General features: G+C 61.5%; 2 protein-coding genes across 6 annotated transcripts; both read left to right on the top strand.

The window, feature by feature from the left end:
• Nucleotides 1-803: 803 nt before the first annotated feature.
• On the top strand, nt 804-7,183 carry VPS28 (VPS28 subunit of ESCRT-I). Of its 4 annotated transcripts, none has more exons than XM_064476697.1 (10): nt 804-896; nt 2,612-2,678; nt 3,263-3,291; nt 3,398-3,435; nt 3,690-3,779; nt 4,503-4,608; nt 4,713-4,814; nt 5,087-5,140; nt 5,210-5,301; nt 6,609-7,167. In XM_064476697.1, exons 2-10 carry the CDS (start codon nt 2,642-2,644, stop codon nt 6,934-6,936), a joined length of 876 nt encoding a protein of 291 aa, XP_064332767.1. In that variant the 5' UTR covers nt 804-896; nt 2,612-2,641; the 3' UTR covers nt 6,937-7,167. The 4 variants fall into 4 exon arrangements, with proteins under 4 accessions (XP_064332767.1, XP_031295799.1, XP_031295796.1 ...); XM_031439939.2 differs by lacking the exon at nt 6,609-7,167 and adding an exon at nt 5,380-5,643; XM_031439936.2 differs by lacking the exon at nt 6,609-7,167 and adding an exon at nt 5,432-5,643.
• Nucleotides 7,184-9,778: 2,595 nt separating this feature from the next.
• On the top strand, nt 9,779-14,407 carry SLC39A4 (solute carrier family 39 member 4). Of its 2 annotated transcripts, XM_010998751.3 has the most exons (12): nt 9,779-10,033; nt 10,558-10,845; nt 11,287-11,482; nt 11,596-11,747; nt 11,845-12,016; nt 12,397-12,569; nt 12,733-12,870; nt 12,949-13,077; nt 13,254-13,308; nt 13,449-13,601; nt 13,800-13,987; nt 14,084-14,407. In XM_010998751.3, exons 1-12 carry the CDS (start codon nt 9,842-9,844, stop codon nt 14,210-14,212), a joined length of 1,965 nt encoding a protein of 654 aa, XP_010997053.2. In that variant the 5' UTR covers nt 9,779-9,841; the 3' UTR covers nt 14,213-14,407. The 2 variants fall into 2 exon arrangements, with proteins under 2 accessions (XP_010997053.2, XP_064332770.1); XM_064476700.1 differs by lacking the exons at nt 11,596-11,747; nt 11,845-12,016.
• Nucleotides 14,408-17,322: the final 2,915 nt, after the last annotated feature.

The following is a 17,322-nucleotide window of genomic DNA, read 5'->3' on the forward strand; positions in this document are numbered from 1 at the left end:
GCGGAAGGCGGGGTTTGCTTTGCTGTTGGGAAGCTCAGAGCCCTCTGGAATTGAGGGTATCACTGCATATATACAGCAAGCCAAAATTCTGAGACGCCAGGTTTGAAGCAGAAAAAGGATTTGTTCACAAGGCCACCAAGTAAGGAGGTGGGAGGATAGTTCTCAGTCCACTTCCCAGAAGAGTAAGGGCTTGGGATATTTGTGGGATAAACAAGCAGGGTGGTCTTAGGCAGGGGGAAAGGAGACTGGGAGGTAGGGGAGGTGAGCATCAGTGTGCCTCACAGGTGTACCTGAGTTATTTGCTTCTTCCTGGGACCCATGTTCAAAAGTGGTGGCGCTTGGCATGATCTGAGGGGGGAGTTCTGGGCCTTCTGATATCAAAAGGGTATCAGACACGTGCAGGCCCAGGGGGCAGTGGTCCTGGCCAGTCTTAACTGGCTTGTTCAAACTGGACACAGCCGACTCCAACTAACTGAAAAACAACAGAGAGGAAATATCTTTATTAGGACACGCAAACACTAGTAACAAAGCGAGCGTGGTCAGTGAAGCAGGTTAAAGAGGAGCGAATTTTAACGACGAAGGCAAGTTTAGGAATTTCTGCTAGTCCCAGCTTCCGTTAACCCTATGGGGCCCAGGGTCAAGGGCAGATCTGGCCACACAGAGGCCCTACAGGTGAAGGCAAAGCCTTTCACTACCGCAGCCTCCAGTACCTGTCAGGCGGGACTCGGGTTCCATCCCCAGCGGGGCGGGGAACCAGCGCCGAGGCGGGGGCGCGCGCAGGCGCAGGCGCCGAGGCGGGGCGCGCGCAGGCGCAGACGCCAGGGCCCAGCGCCGAGGAGGGGCGCGCGCAGGCGCAGAGCCCCCGCGCCATCTCCAGCACCTGCGAGGCGGTCCAGGTACTGCGGGCCCGGGGGCGGGAGAGGGCGGCTTGCCGGATGGGCGAGGGCTACGGGCCCAGGCCCGCGGGCATCGCCACGCCGCGGAGGGCAGTACTCGCGCCCGCGCTCCTCTTCTCTCCCCATCTTGGGGTCCCCTCTCCGGGCGCCCCCGGTCTCCTGGCTCTGGCTCCGCCCGGGTCCCGAAGCTGCCAGCCGTTTCCCCGGGACCGGCGTCTCAGACCGTGGCGCTCATGGCGGCCGGGCCGCCGGTCGTCCAGAGGCTCCTGCGGCCCGCATGCGCGCCTGCACCCGGTCAGCCCGATCCCAGGGCGTCCCGCTCGCCTGGACGTGGTAGCCGTCCGAATGGGAGGCCCCCACGCACTCGCTGGGGCCTTTCTCTGCAAGCTGGCTACTCTGGCTCAGGGGCCTGTTTGTGAGATTTAGACGAGGATTCGCTTGTAGCCGGGGACGGTCGTTTTCGTGGCTAAGTGGAATCCCGCTGTAGGCCTACAGACGGTTCTTTTATTCCTCTTCCTTAAGTCCACTCTGTTCAACCTCGTCCTCTCTGATTTCCAGGAGGGTACCTGAATGGTCTCCGTGTCCCCACCCCCGTGGACTCTTGTAATTGCATCCGCCTTCTCAACCCCGCCACACACACCCGCCGCTTGCCTTGCTGCTTAACTTGAACAACGTTGCCCTTTCCCAGCCTTTATCTCGCCTCCCTGCTGCCCAGCCTCCACACGCTGGGGTGCCCAGGGCCCAGCCAGCGCTGCTCTCTCTCCTGCCTTCGTTCACCTTTAGCCATCCATCCCTACAGTGTCACTGGCTCAGCTCTGCCCGCCCAGGCCTCTCCCCTGACCTCCAGCTGCCTCTGCAGCCTTTTTGGATATCTATGGAGTCTCTCAGACCCAACACATCCTAACCATGGTGCTTTCCTGCACACCGCCTGCCCTGGAAACCCTGCTTTGTCCACCTTCACCATCTCAATTCACTTTACTGCCGTGGTGCCACTGGTCCAAAAATAAGGGTGTCATTCTTGAGTCTTTTAAGTTTTATCCCATTTCACATCTTTCATTGGGTCTGGTGGTTCCACTTCCAAAGCATGGCTGGAACTGGCCCCAGCCACCACATCAATTTCCTGCCTGGGCAGGGGCCTCCTGCGTCCACTCTGGTCAGCCCACCGCCCTTCCGGAGCCCCCAAAACTTGTCTTCAGCCCTCTAGCAGTTCCTACTGGCTGCTCTAGGGTGAACCCAGACTCTTCGTCTTGGTCTGTGAGAGCTGTGCTCTTTGATCCCCTGCCTGTTTGTCCCATCCCCTGGGACGCTTCTCACTCAGGAAGCCCCCTACCCCACCCTGCTTCTGTGTCTCTAAGTGCATTCCTCTTGTTCTGTGTCCTTTTCCTCTGCCCAAATGCTCTTCTCCTAGTCATCTCTCTGATAGCTGCGGCCTCTTCCTCTTCCTCCTGGTCACCTGCTCTAGGGCAGCCCCCACCCTACACCAGTACCCCCCACGCCCCACCAATGTGCTACTCTCCTGAGGTGCTCACCTGCACCTGCTTCCTTCTGGCAGCCTTCAGGGCGGGGCTAGTGTTCCCACCACGGTGCACAGCACCTTGTGTGTTCATTGCTGTTTTTCATCTTGTTTCTGCCGAGGGTGCGAAGGCTCTTCATGAGGCCCAGTGCTCAGGGATGTTAGGGGTCACCTTTGAGTCAGCACTTGCTCTGCTCCCCAGGTCTCTGCTGTGGCCACCTGAGCCTGCAGGATGTTTCACGGGATCCCAGCCACTCCTGGCATGGGAGGTGAGTGTGGCCCAAGCTGGGCCCAGGGACCCAAAGCGCCCAGGCTTTCAGCCTTTGCTGCAGAAGCTGAGGGGAGCAGCGGCAGGGGGAATGTGGGAGGTCTGTTTAAGTGTCCGCCCCCATAAAGCCTCAGAGTGGCCAGGGGCCCAGAGACCTCCTCCAGGTGGGACCAGCTGGGCACAGAGATGACAGCTTTAGTGTGGCTGGAACTTCAGGGGGTCTTGGGTATCCTGGAGTCACCAAACCAGGGGAAAGATTATGAAGCATGTGACAAACATTTGTGGTCCATCACTGCATCATAAGCGAGGTATGTGTGGTCACTCAGCTGTAAAGTGGGGTAGCCAAGAAGCAGAGGTATAATGGAGGGCCAGGCCTGGCACGTGGCACACTGGACCCAGAGGCATTTCCTCTGCTTAGGTACCCCCACAAACTGATGGGGGCACTGAGACTGAAATTCCTCTGGTTACCCCTGAGCCCTTTGGGACATAGCACTGGGGAAGCCTTGAGAGGGTTGCTGAAATGGGGCTGAGGCCAGGGGTCGCCATCGTGAGCAGACTGCCAGCTGTTTGCCTGTTCTATTGCAGCCCCTGGAAACAAGCCGGAACTATATGAGGTGAGTGGTGGACACCTGCCTGGCACCATTGGTCCCTTTGAGCCTCACCGGGTACTGTAGTCACCCTAGTGCTGCTGGCTGACCCCCTGCTCCATCTCCGCAATAGGAAGTGAAGCTGTACAAGAATGCCCGTGAGCGAGAGAAGTGAGTCTGGCACCCAGGCTGCCTGCTTCCCCCAACAGCACCCTCCTCCCACTGAGGGTCAGGAGGACATGGGGTCAGCCTGGGCAAACAGTTTTCAAGTAGCCTTTGCCAGGGGCGGGGTGAGAGGTGACCAAACACCAAGCTCTGCTCCCATATCTCCCACCCTGGGTGGGGCCACTGCCCTGGATGGGGCCCTGGGCTTGGGACCCCGGCTTCCCTGCCTTGGCAGCCACACCTAAAGGATGCACCTTCAGGTATGACAACATGGCCGAGCTGTTTGCCGTTGTGAAGACGATGCAGGCCCTGGAGAAAGCGTACATCAAGGACTGCGTCACCCCCAACGAGTGAGAGCCCGCCTTCCCTGCACCACCAGTGGGCACCTGTCCTTGAAAGCTTGTGTTTGTCCTCCAGGGGCTGGGTGCTCAGTGCGAAGGAAGAGCAGGGGCCCAGCCTGAGGCCTGGGTCTGAGGCCCAGCCAGCACAAGGAGGGTCCCCCGGGTGCTAGGGCCTTGGCACCATCTCAGCCAGAGAAGTCCTGGCAGCAGTACTGAAGTGTTCTGGGGGAGAGGTGAGCCCACCACCCTGGTCCTGGGGTTCCGTCCCACCCCTCCTCCCTCAAGCCTCATCAGTGCACAGGCTTAGAAGGCAAGCAGGAGGGCTCAGAGGTCAGTCTGTGAGGTGCTGCTGGCCAGGCCTGGCCGCCAGGAGTTCCCCGGGGCCTTGGTTCAGTGCAGCAGGCCCAGCCCACAGGACCCCGAGCTGTTGATGTGGAGGTGTGGCCAGCATGGTCCAGGAGAGCAGGCTTGAGGGGGCAGGCTGGGCCTCTGCCTAGCGCCGGGCTTGGGGCCAGTCTGCACAGGGCTGGTCCTGTATGGCAGCCGTATTTTGGCCACTGTCTCCCTTCCCTCCCAGAGTTCTTTTCTTGTATAAACCAAGTGGGAAGGCTCAACTGTCAATGGCACATCTCTGGGCCTTCACCAGCCCTCCCTGGAAGGGCCAAGGGTAAGCAGGACGTGCCAGGTATAGCTGGCCCGGTGCTGAGGGCGGGAGTGTAACCCTCTCCCTAGGTACACGGCGGCCTGCTCCCGGCTCCTGGTCCAGTACAAAGCTGCCTTCCGGCAGGTTCAGGGCTCAGAGATCAGTTCCATTGATGAGTTCTGTCGCAAGTTCCGCGTGAGTTAGTGGCCCCTCCACCCTGAGGGGCGGTGGGAGGTGTGGGCGCTGTGCGGCTGGGCCTGGCTGCCCTGCAGGGCCCAGCACTGGGTGCTCTCCCTCAGCTGGACTGCCCGCTTGCCATGGAGAGGATCAGGGAGGACCGGCCCATCACCATCAAGGACGACAAGGGCAACCTCAACCGCTGCATCGCTGATGTCGTCTCGGTGGGCCTTGCCAGGGCTGTGGCTCCCTGGGGCCCCTCCCTATACTGAACCCACAGGGGACGGGCCCAGAGCTCCCGTGCCCCAGCAGGGCTGTGTGGCCTTGAGGCCTGGGGCCAAGTGGTGCAGGAGGAGGCCCAAGGCTGAGGAGGGCCAGGGGCTGGGTGGGGCTGACCCTGGTGGCCCTGCAGAGGAACCAGGCGTGTGGCTGCAAGAGGTCTCCCTCTCTTGGCCCCTGGTGGGGTCTGTGTCACCTCACACACGCTTGTCCCCAGCTCTTCATCACGGTGATGGACAAGCTGCGCCTGGAGATCCGCGCCATGGACGAGGTGCGGCTTCTGGGGGGTGAGGGGGGCCGGAGGAGGGAGAGGGGGTCCCAGCGGGCACTGTTTCCACAGATCCAGCCTGACTTGCGGGAGCTGATGGAGACCATGCATCGCATGAGCCACCTGCCCCCTGACTTTGAGGGCCGCCAGACCGTCAACCAGTGGTGAGTGTGTGTCTCCTGCCCAGCTGCCCCGCCCCAACCCGCGCTCCCCCTGCGTCCCCCAGCGCTGTGCTCCCACAGGCTGCAGACCCTGAGCGGCATGTCCGCGTCCGACGAGCTGGACGACTCCCAGGTGCGCCAGATGCTCTTTGACCTGGAGTCAGCCTACAACGCTTTCAACCGCTTCCTGCACGCCTGAGCCTGCGCCTCCCTGTCCTGAGAAGGTTCCGGCATCCCCCAGACGTCTGCACATGTCTCGCTGTCCGCAGCAGCCCCGTCAAGTGTGTCTGTCCGTGGTCTCTAACCTGGAGCCCCGTCCCCACAATAAAGATGCTTTCTGACTTCCCTGCGGGTGTGGGCGGCTCTCCCCCAAGGTCCGCCTTGCGTGGCTGTCTGCCCTGTGGGCCCTGGGACCCTGCCAGCCTGGAGTGCGTAGGTTCTGCGCAGTAGTTTAGGGGCAGCAGCCTCCCTGTGCGTGAGCCTCCCCCAGGCCAGGATGGCTTGAGTCTGTTGGCCACTCCTGCCTCCCCACACCCCACCTGAGAGCTTTAGCAGCTTGTTGGAGGCCCGGCCAGCTGGGTGCGGAGGCTGCCGCACTGCCCAGGCTGGAAGGTATGGCCATAGCCCCACCTGCATCTCTGTGCCCTGGAGGACACGTAGGTCAGCTCACCTCACACCTTTTGCTGCGGGGCCCATCCTTGTTCGGTGGCTTACAGGAGCCCCAGCTGATAACTCGTGGTGGGGTGTTCTCCTGCCCTCCGCTGAGTGTGTCCCTTAGCCCCAGGGCCAGGCCCAGCTGGTAGACACCATGGGAGCCCCTGGGCTGGCCTTGCCCGAAGCCTGGTGGGGAAACAAACACCAGTTCCCAGGCACCTGCTACGAAGGCTGCTGCCGTCAGTGCTGAAAGCGGCCCTGCCCTGTGGTGTTCACGTTCTCGTCCTCGTTCTCATTCTCCTGGGCGGACAGCAGCCAACCGTGAGACCAAGGCTCTGGGTTCCAAGATGGGTTGGTTCATGTCTTAGCAACCATGGCGTTGGGATAAGGCACGTCCCAGAGTTTCATTGTAGCATTTTCTTTTTCTTAGTGGTGCATCATGATGTCTGTGGCTTCTAGAGGCAATGAAATAAAGCATATTATTTCAGATGGTGATAGAAGAGGTTGGAGGCTACCAGTGGGGTGGTCACCGACAGCCTCTCAACATTGAGTAGAAAGATGAGCAGTGAGCCTGTTTCCCCGGGGAGGGTACCTGAGAGCCCTGGTTGCCAGCAAGGTACTCAGCAAAGGCCCCCATCTCACTTGTGTTTTACTAGGGAAAGACGGTACCCAGGCTGCAGGGAGAGGGCCCATCAGATTCCGGGCATGGACTGTGCTGGGCTGGATGCAGCGAGAGTGAGCCTGGGCCTGAGCACCTGGGGGTCCGAAGAACTCATGTTGCAACATGGACCCCTGGGGAGCCAGGGCTCTGAGGTGATCAGGGGGGCCTGTTGTGCACGTAGCTGGACGTCAAAGGCTGGAGTTCCAGAGAGAAGGGTGAAGGCCGGGGTCTCCTATCCTGGGTGCCAGGAATTCTGCCCGAGGTGCAGGACTGGCACTTCTGTGTTTGGAGGCTGTGGAAAGAAACACGAACACAGGAGCTAAAGAACCGGCGACCAGAGCCTGTGGAGCAGACTGGGGCCCCAGGCTTGGAGGGCGGGGGTCCGGGTGGACTGAGACTGCAGAAGCACTGCTAAGTCTGACCCATGGGGCTCTTGGTGACCTTCAGGAGGGCATGGGTGGGAGTGAGGCTTCAGGGGAGGCCGCTCGACGGGTGCCAGAGTGCTCCAATCTGCTGGGAGGGAGCTGAGGGGGCAGAGGGCCAGGGAGGGCTGTTTGGGTCTATTTTAATTTTTTTTATTGCAATGAAATATACAAAACATAAAATTTGCACGATAAACACATCTAAGCTCGGTGGCATTAAGTGCATTAACCACTCTGTGCACCTGTTGTCCCATCCACCTCCAGAGCCTTTTCATCCTTCCAAACCAAAATTGTCCCCCACCGAACAACTCCTGCCCACCCCTCAGCCCCTGGTGCCCACCGTCCTTTCCACTCTAGTTTTACAGAACCATACAACTTGTGCTCCTGTAACTGCTCGTTTCACTCGGCATCTTGCCCTCAAGGTTCATCTGTGTGACAGGATTTCCTTTATTTTTTTTGAGAGTATTCCATCATATGTATGGACCCTATTTTGTTTAGCCACTGGTGGCACCTGGCTGCTTGCATCCTCTGGCTCTTGTGAACACGCTACTGTGAGCAGGGGTGTGTGTTTTAGGATGGGAGCAATTGCAGTGCTCTTGCTGGATGCCAGAGGGGCCTGGGGACAACCCGAGCACCAGGCGGGGACAGGCAGACATGCCGGGGAGCCTGTGCTGCTCTCGGTGGCTGCTCTGGGCTAGAAAGGAGGGCACAGGATGGGAGATGTGGGGGACACAAAACGGAGAACTGCAGGCCAGCACAGAGGTGCCCCAAAGCCCAAGGGCATGTGGCCGCCTGCCAGGCCTCCACCTGGCGACCTGGGAAGACTGCTGAATGGCTGGGCTGAGGCCTTTCCCCCAACGCTAAGCCAGCCTTGAGTAATGGAGCGGAGGCTCCGGCTCCAGCCAGTTTGGGCCCATGGTCTTCAGATCTGTGTGAAGGGTGCCTGAATCATCTCTCCAGCTTCCCTCCTCACTGACCCGGGGGCCAGGTACCGTCTGAACCTCCTCATCTGAACCCCTGGCGGGCTTGTACCTTCCCCTCCCCCAATTTCCCTTTAGGACCCACGGATGTCACACTGCGGTGCCTTCCAGTGTGTGGGGGCGGGCAGGAGCTCCACCTGAACCCAGGCCCGGGACAGTGTCCTCGGCCTGATGCCCTGCCCTGGATGCCACCGGACAACAGGGACAGAGTCCTCGGGGCCCAGGCTCCCCACGTCCCTGGAGCTTCTCCCCTGTCCCAACCACGCCCCACAGGCTCAGGGTCCGGGGTCCACTGAACCAGGCGCGGAAGGGGCCGCCCACACACTCCCTCTAGAAGACGAGGCTGCGCAGAGACCTGCGCTGGGATGTCAGCCGTCTCCCTAGGGTCTGCCCCTTTCCCTAGACTGCCAGCTGGGCAGAGATAAGGCCTGGGAGTTCAAAGGCCAGAGCGGGAGGCAGCAGGGAGGGGCAGGGCCCAGCCCTAGAGCTCAGAGCCTGGCTGGCCCCACTCCTGCCCTCGGAGCCCAGGGGCCACTTACGGGGGCACCGGGTGGTGGGCCGGGAGGTGCACGCGGAGGGCCCAGGCTCCAGTTGTTCCTGGTGGGGGGCTTTGGCCATTTCCTAGGGAATTTCCCCTGGAGGGTTTGGAGGGGGGAGCCTGGCCAGCACCTAATCGAGATTGCCTCAGATTCCAGTGCATTCCAACACGGACCACAGCCCAGGAGGGGAGGGCCCCACCCCCAAGGAGGGCCTTGAGGCTCTGGGAGTGTTTAAGCTGCTGGAGCCAGGAGGCCCTGCAGGGAAGGCTGCTGGCGGGAGTGGAGTTGGGGCCTTGTGGTGGTTTCCACAAATCTCCGCCCCAGGCCCCCCTGGCTTGGGGGCAGCCCCTGGAGGGAGGGCCACGGGGAGCAGCACCCAGATGAACTGAGTCTCCCTCAAATCGAGTTCCTCTGCCAAGTTTATGCCGAGCCTCTCCATCCTAAACATTATTCCTTGTCTTGTCCCATACCTGTGCTCCTCAAGACAGAGGAGTGTCAGAGAAAGGAGGGGACTGAAACCCAGCAGGACCCCGTGGGGCCCTCCTGAGTACAAATCCTTTCCAGTCCCTGCATTTGTTTGTAGTAAATAGGCTTTATTCAACCTCTTAAGAACTTCTGCGACTTCTAAGGGCAGATTCAAACAGTTGCTAATCAGGGAAGTAAGGAAAGCAGAAGCCAAGGAGGAGCCTTCAAGAAGCACAGCCTTAGGGCAGGGTCCCGGGTTCCAGGAACTGAGGCCCCCATCCAGGTGGAGGATGGTACCTTTAGGCTGAGCACAAAGTCCCGGAGCCCTGCGCTGTTGACTCCCAGTTACCCACCCTGCAGCCCTCACCCAAATTCTGCCTATTAAAAACTCCCCCAAAACCGCCGGGGAGGGGAGTTCAGCGTTTTTGAGCACTAGCTGCCTGTTCTCCTTTGCTCGGCCCTGCGATGTTTTGGTCTCTTTGGCCTCTTGGTGCGTCGGACACACAAACTCCTGTCCGGTAACAAGACCCTTGGGGGAGCAGAGGGGCGGCCCTGTCCCACAGTCCTGGAGGGCCGCCCCATCCAGAAGGGGCCCAGCCATCGCCCCCTAGGACAGCAGCTCCACACTCTAGGGAGGACCTGCCGCTGGAATGGTTAACCCACAACGCCTCTGGCAGCCAATCACAGAGCCCTGCGGGAAATGCCTGCGGAGATCCTCGTGCCGGGGCCGGGCGGGTCCCAGCCCAGCCCAGCCCCAGTCCGGCACCTGGCAGCCCTGGTGCACACAGCCACCCCAAAGCAGGAGGACTCAGGGGCTGCAGCATGGCTGTCTGGGCCCGGCTGGAGCTGGGGCTGCTGCTGGCAGTGCTGGTGGTGTCCGTGACGGCAGTCCAGCCCGCCCGTCTGCTGACCTTGCTGTCCTCAGGCCAGGGTGCTCTGGACCGTGTGGCACTGGGCAGCCTGTTAAATACACTGGCGGCCCGTGTGCACTGCACCGACGGGCCGTGTGGAAAGGTAATGGCCCCACCCGATGGGTCCCCCAGCCCCAGCCCGCCGCTCCACCCCGAGGACCGGCAGCAAAGGGCCCTGGGCAAACTCCAGGAGGCGGGCCGAGCATGGTGGCCCAGCACCCTGGCCTAGCACCCTGGCCCTGCCTGCAGGCCTGAGCCCATCCTCCTCCGCTCCATGTTCAGACCCACCTGTTCTCCCTGGGTTGGGGGGTGAGACTGGGGACACACGGCTCCAGGATCCCAGGGCTGCGTCCCCCATCCCCACACCGTCAGTCCCCTGGCTATCAAATTGGCAGAGTCTCCAGGAAGAAACCACCCTGGGATGGTGGGACCCCTGCCCCGGACCCCTCCGCGTGTGCACTCCTGACCCTAGGTGGGGACTGGCGAGGGGAACAAGAGAGCAGATGATGGGGAGGTGCGAGTGTGCGAGATGGAAGGGATGGCGGTCCATGTGTGGGGCCCCTCAGGGAAGGGGGCAGCTCCAGGGCTACAGATGCCTGGCCCCTGCCCACCTGTCTCTGCCCACAGTGCCTATCTGTGGATGATGCCCTGGCTCTGGGCAGCCCTGAGAAGTCAGGGGCCCCCTCAGGTCCAGTCCTGGAACCCAGGCACATCCCCCGCCTCAGTGCCGCCGCAGCCCTCTACCTCAGCAGCCCAGAGGCCACATGTACTGATGTCCGGGCTGGCCTCTGGGCCTCCCGCGCTGACCGTCTCCTGGCCCTGCTCGAGGGCCCTGAGGCCTTGACCCCAGGCCTGACCAGGCTGCTGCAGAGGATTCAGGCCCCGGCTCAGGCTGCTGGCCAGTCCACTTCAGAGGTAAGGACACAAGATGGATCAGAGGGGATCAGGACCCCTGGGGGATGGGCCTCAATGCCTTCCAGGGCCCCTGAGGGAGTTTTGGGGACACACTCAGCAGGCTGGGCTTGGGGAATCACAAGTGGACGCTCACCACTGAGGAGGGCAGGGCTGCAGGGGCCCCAGGAGCGACCCTCACCATGGGTGGGGCTGAGAAGGCTTCTGGGGCGATTGGAAGGAGACCAGGGGGCAAGGAGGGCTGGGCCAGCTGGGCCAGGGAAGGGCAGGGCTATGGTATCAGGGAGGAGCCCAAGGGAAGACAGGGGCCAGCCCAAGTCTTAGGTGAACAGGAAGAGGCGGGTCCGGGGTCAGGGGTGTCCTGGGGGCACTAGGGCAACAGCAGAGCAAGAGGCCAGGAAGCCAGCTCTGCCGGCAAAAGGCTGAGGCCGGGCTCCTCCCCAGGCCTGTGTGGACCTGCCTCAGCTGCTGGCAGAGGCGGCAGGGGCAGGGGCGCCCGGCAGCCCCGGCCCAGTGCTGGCTGCCCTGCTGGACCATGTCAGGAACGGGGCCTGCTTCCGGGCCCTGCCGACCCCCCAGTACTTCGTGGACTTCGTGTTCCGGCAGCATGACAGCGAGACCCCCAACATCACACTGGCTGGTGAGGCCTGAGCTGGGCCACAGGGCAGAGGTGCCCGAGCCCCAGCCTCCATGTCCCTGGGGAGGTCAGGGCTGGAGCCCACACAAACTTTGTGATTCTGTCCTTCCTGCCAGAGCTGGCGGCCTTGATGCAGCGCCTGGGGGTGGGTGGAGTGACTGAGACCCATGATGACCACAGTGACCACAGTCATCTGGGAGAGGAGGCTGAGCACAAGGGCCCTGTGGCCCCTTCCACCCCCAACAGCAGCTCCAGTGTGTGGGACACAGTGAGCAGCCCATGAGCCCTAGTCCTGGGGAGAGGTGGGGTCTCCCCAGTCTGCTCAGGCCCCTGATCCCAGTCTTGTCACCCCTCCCTCCCTCCAGTTATGCCTGAGTGCTGGAGATGTGATGGCTGTGTATGGGCTGTCGGAGCAGGATGGGGTGACCCCGGAGGCCTGGGCCCAACTGAGCCCTGCCCTGCTCCAGCAGCAACTGAGTGGGGCCTGCAGCCCCCAGTCAGGGCACCCCACCCAGGACCAGCTCAGCCAGGTGGAAAGTGAGTGCCCACCTCCCCCGCTGTGCCGATCTGGCTGTGCCCAGGGCGCTGGCATCATGGAGGTGGGACTGCAAGGAGGGAAGGGAGTGGTCGCTGGGCTGGGGAGGGGCGGGGAGAGCTGGGCCAGGGCTGGCAGGAGAAAGAGGCATTGGAGGAGAGGGGTCACAGGGCATATGGGGGCCTGGGAGGGAAGAGGATGGGGTTTTGAGGCCAGAGGGCTAGTATGAGAGAGGCCTGGCCTGCACCTGACCACCTGCAGCCCTGGTGGACTCCAGCTCACTCCTGGACCCCACCCGGACACCCTTCCCTGGGAAGCAGGGGGTCAGGGGCTGAGGTTGGAAGGAGGCTCCCACCTCAACCCTCATTGCCGCCACCCGCAGGGTACCTGTATGGCTCACTGGCTACACTGCTCATCTGCCTCTGCTCCGGTTTCGGGCTCTTGCTCCTCACCTGTGCCAGCTGCAGCACTGCCACCCACTACATCATCCAGACCTTCCTGAGCATGGCTGTAGGCGCGCTCACAGGCGATGCCCTTCTGCACTTGATGCCTAAGGTTGGCCCCAGCCTGCCAGGACCTTCCTTGCCCACCAAGGACTCCTCTACCCAGCCTTCCCTCCAGGCCCACCCTCTTAGGGCCCTTCCCTGACCCCTAACCCCTCTCCTTGTCTGTGGAGAGGAGGCCCTGAGGCAACTGGCCCCGTACCCCTTCCCCCCAGGTGCTGGGGCTGCACTCGCATGATGGGGAGGGCCTCAGCCAGCAGCCTACCTGGCGCCTCCTGGCTGTGCTGGGTGGCCTCTATGCCTTCTTCCTGTTCGAGAGCCTCTTCAACCTCTTGTTACCCCTGGACCCTGAGGTCAGGTGCATGGGGGCTGGATGCAGGGAGGGGAGAGGTGGGGGAGGTGTGGTGGACCCTGAACCACTGTCCCCTCAGGACCCGAAGGACAGGCCCTGCAGCCATGGCCACAGCCACGGCGGCCACAGCCACGGTGTGTCCCTGCAGCTAGCGCCCAGTGAGCTCCGGCCGCCCAAGCAGCCCCACGAGGGCTCGCGTGCAGACTTGGTGAGCAGTCCTTGTGCACACATCCCTACCGGATGTGGCACGGAGCCCTGTCCGCACTCCCAGCCCCCACGCCAAGACTTCTGCCTCTGGCCAGATCTGAGGACTAGCCCCAGGCGCCCCTCCTCCACCTGCTGGCCCAGAGGCTCATCTACGCGGACCCTGTTCCCCTTTCCCAGGTGGAGGAGGAGAGCCCAGAGCTGCTGAGCCCAGAGCCCAGGAAACTGCGCCCTGGTGAGCCCTGAGGGAGGCCCGGGAAGCTTTGGGGGGTTCAGGCGTTTGGCGCACAGCGCAGGTGCTGGCCGGGGGCGGGGCTCGGGGGCTCGGAGGTGTGGGACCAGGACGGCGTTCGCCCATCCCCGCTCTGCCCGCAGAGCTGAGACTGCTGCCCTATGTGATCACGCTGGGCGACGCCGTGCACAACTTCGCGGATGGTCTGGCCGTGGGCGCCGCTTTCCTGTCCTCCTGGAAGACGGGGCTGGCCACCTCGCTGGCCGTGTTCTGCCACGAGGTGCCCCACGAGCTGGGTCAGCTGTGCGGGGTTCGGGTAGGGGGCGGGCCTTGTGGGCGGAGCCGGCTCGGAGGGGGCGGGACTGTCTGGGTAGGGGGCGGGGCTTGCCTGGGGTCGGTTGGTTGATTGGCCGGTCAGCTGGGCCGGACTACAGGGGCCGGGCCTGTCTGGGGTTGGGCGGGGCTCTCGTCCTGACCCGCCCCGCCCGCCCCAGGGGACTTCGCGGCCCTGCTGCACGCCGGGCTTTCGGTACGCCGGGCACTGCTGCTAAACTTGGCTTCGGGGCTCACGGCCTTCCTCGGCCTCTACGTGGCGCTCGCGGTCCGCGTCGGCGAGGACAGCGAGACCTGGATCCTGGCGGTAGCCACCGGTCTCTTCCTCTACGTGGCGCTCTGCGACATGGTCAGAGAAGAGGGCGGGAGGGGACTGCCCTGGGCGCTCCTGCCCTGAGCAGGAGCGCTGAGTTGGCCTCTGACCCAGGGCCCACCTCCTCCTCAGCTCCCGGCCATGCTGAACGTGCGAGACCAGCGACCCTGGCTCCTCTTCCTGCTGCACAACGTGGGCCTGCTGGGCGGCTGGACCGTCCTGCTGCTGCTCTCTCTGTATGAGGATAACATCACCCTCTGATACCTCTGCCCCGCTTTTGGCCCTTGACTCTGGCCCCTGGCCCTGGATTATCTCAGACTCTTAGAAGTGGCAGCCACACCCAACGTGTAGCCACGCCTGTGGCCAGCCAGGTACCCCGATAACCCCAAGCCTTTGAGAGTCTCCCTCCCCCAGGCCACAGTGCCCAGCTTCAATAAAGACATTCTTGTCCTTGGAGTGTAGCCTGCTCTCCTTGCTCAGAGGGAAAGGTCTCCCACCTTTCTTGGCTCCCTCTCTCCCCAGAGCGGTGCCTGTTGCCTGAAGAAGAGCCAGGATAACTGCTCAGGGACCTCCAGGCAGCCAGCCCTAGTGCCCCTAGTCTGTAATGTGGAGACCCTCCCTGGGGAGCAAAGTTAGAGAAATTGGCCAGCTTCTGTGGGCAGCAGGTAGTACCTGGTGTCCAGTCAGGAATCAAACTTGTTTACGTATAGCAGGAAAAACCAGAAAACAACCAGCCATCCTTATGCCGATGAGGGCTTTTTTCTCTCTCATGAAAAACGGGTCTGGAGATAATCAGACCGGAGTGTGTGGCAGCCCATGGTCAGTAGGGACCAGGCCTCTACTGGCTCTGCTCCACTGTCCTCAGCAGAAGTGTCCATTTCAGAGTTCCCTTGGGATAGTTTCCTAGGGAACTCTTCCTCTAGGAGAGGACTCGCAAGCCCACCACAAACTGGGTGCCTTAAGACAATAGAAGTTAATTCTCTCCCAGTCTGGAGGCAGAAGCCTGAGATCAATGTGTCAGCAGGCTATGCTCACTCTGAAGCCTCCAGGGGAGAATCTGTTACATGATCTTTTACTGGCTTCTGGTGGCCTCGGGTGTCCTCGGCTTGTTGTGGCAACATAACCCCAGTCTCTGCCTCGGTCTTCACATGACCCTCTTGTGTCTGTCTCTTCTCTTCTCAAAAGTACACCAGGACATCATGTTAGATTCCTGGCTCACCTTACTCCAGCGTGACTTCATCTTAACTGATTCCATCTGTAATGGTCCTATTTTTTCAGTTACAGTTACATTTTGAGGTACTGTGGGTTAGGTTTTCAATATATCTTTTTCAAGGATACAGTTCAATCCATAACAGCTCTCATGGGCATTAGCTATCACAGGTGCCCTCCAGGTAGCAGAAAGGAGCTAAGAGGAAAGAGCAAAAGGAGTAAGGGCCCAGGGGATGTGAGATTCAGTCTTTTGTTCACCCAATAGCACCAGCACAAGAGCAGGAGAGTGGCAGGCAGACTTACACTCCATTAGGTCCACTTGGGCTGAAGGCAGGTAGCTGCCACCTGCCAGGAATCTGAGGCAAATGGGCAGGAAGGACCATGTCTGAGAGCTCCCTGGCCTGACACAGGTGGCCAGCTGCCCTAGCCTCTCCACGAGATGCTGATTCTTCTAGAATCTTCACCAACCCTGTAAGAAGAGTCTGGGAATTACCACCTCCCTTATAAAACCAGGCCACAACACTGGACACGCAGAGATGGCCTGGCATGAAGGAAGATGCAGAAAACCACTAGCTCCCAGTACAGTGCTGCCCCAGGGACATATTGAGGGTGTATCCTGGACTGTAGTGGGGACCCAAGTTGCAGGGGCCGAGGGAGAACTCCACTGCCTTTTGGAGGACCAGGCCCTCTGAATGGTGGAGCTAAGTACTTGAAGCTGCCAGGGCTTGGACTGGCAGCCTCATCACACCCTCCCCAGCCATAGATCACCTTCCAGCCCATCACGGTCTCCTTCCAGCAACTTCAAGCCACCACTTCTGCTGACGGCCTCCTCTAGTCTCCCACTGAAGAAGCAGACCCGCCAGACAGGCCCACATCTGCCTTCCCACTGCCAGCCCTGCGACCTCCCAGCCCCTCTGCCCACCTTCCCCTCTGCTCTGACGTCCTGCTCGTTGTTGCTCCTCCCAGGACTGTGCTCCTTCAGCATCTCTGGCTGTCTGCACTGGCCACCTCTCTCCCACAGACAAACTCTCATCCGTTTGTTAGGGCATTTGCCGTGTGCCAGGCTCGAGGCCGGGGGTCCTGTGGTGACTGATGTGGGAGCCATGACTGTGTCGTCTGCCTTGGATGTGGAGAGTCAGTGTCCAGGCCACGGCCCAGCTCTGCCCTGCTGCCTCCTCCAGCAGATCCTCATGGTGGTTCTGACTACAGTTAGTTTTTGTTTTGATTTTTAAAGGGGCTTCATGTAGTTCATGGGTCACACACCTGTCTGGGCATCCAAGTGACCCTTGGCCTGCCCATCAAGTGTCCAGACTGGAGTTCTTGTTGCTGACATGAGCAAGTGGGCAGAATTTGGATGACATAAACACATATTTCTATGTCATTTTCTTGGGTGTGACTATACCTTTTTATTTGTTTTATTTCTTAAGATTCTGTTTCTAAATCCCAGACCTGTCTGAGAGTATTTAGGGCGAATCCCTGCCAAGTGAGGAGAGGTCTGCTGAGCTGGGCGTGGTCCTGGCTCCAGGGTCCTCTAAGTGGGCAGCTGTGCCAGGTCTGGAGAGAGATCAGTGGGGAAGACGCGAAAAGCGCTGGGAGAGGGGCCAGCCGCACCACCGGCAAACACGTGACCGCCAGTGCCAGGCAGGGCCGCAGGTCGTCAACGCGTGTGTTTTGGTGGTGGTAGGGGAACCGTTCTGCGGAGGGAACACAGCGGAGACGGGACGTGGCACCTCTCCAGGAAGCTCTCCCCAGCTCTGGATTAGTCGGGCCTCCGGCACTTGCCGGAGCATAATTTGTCGCGTGTTTGTGTCCGGGGGGGTCTCTTCGCTCCCGGCTCCGTACTGCGTGGCTCTCCTGGCTGAGCCGGGCGCCGGCACCTGGCGGGACGCCTCGCACACGTGAGCGTGGTGCGGGAAAGACCTCGCCTCTTCCTGCGGGCGAGACCCTCCACGGGGAATCCATCGTGGGGTCCCGGGGCGGGAAGGACCCCGGCCCGCCGTCCCTGAGCCGCCTCACTCCCGTCCGGCTCGCAGCCCGCTTCGGCGTCCCCCCGCGGTGGGGCCCTGGATTTCTAGCGAGCTCGGGATCGCGGGGCTCTGGGAGCGGAGCCGCGAGGCCGCCCCCGGCCACCAGGGGCCGCTGTCGCTCCCACGGCCGGGGCG

This window comes from Camelus dromedarius, chromosome 20 (assembly GCF_036321535.1).
Source record: "Camelus dromedarius isolate mCamDro1 chromosome 20, mCamDro1.pat, whole genome shotgun sequence".
In the NCBI taxonomy this organism is placed as follows: Eukaryota; Metazoa; Chordata; class Mammalia; order Artiodactyla; family Camelidae; genus Camelus; species Camelus dromedarius.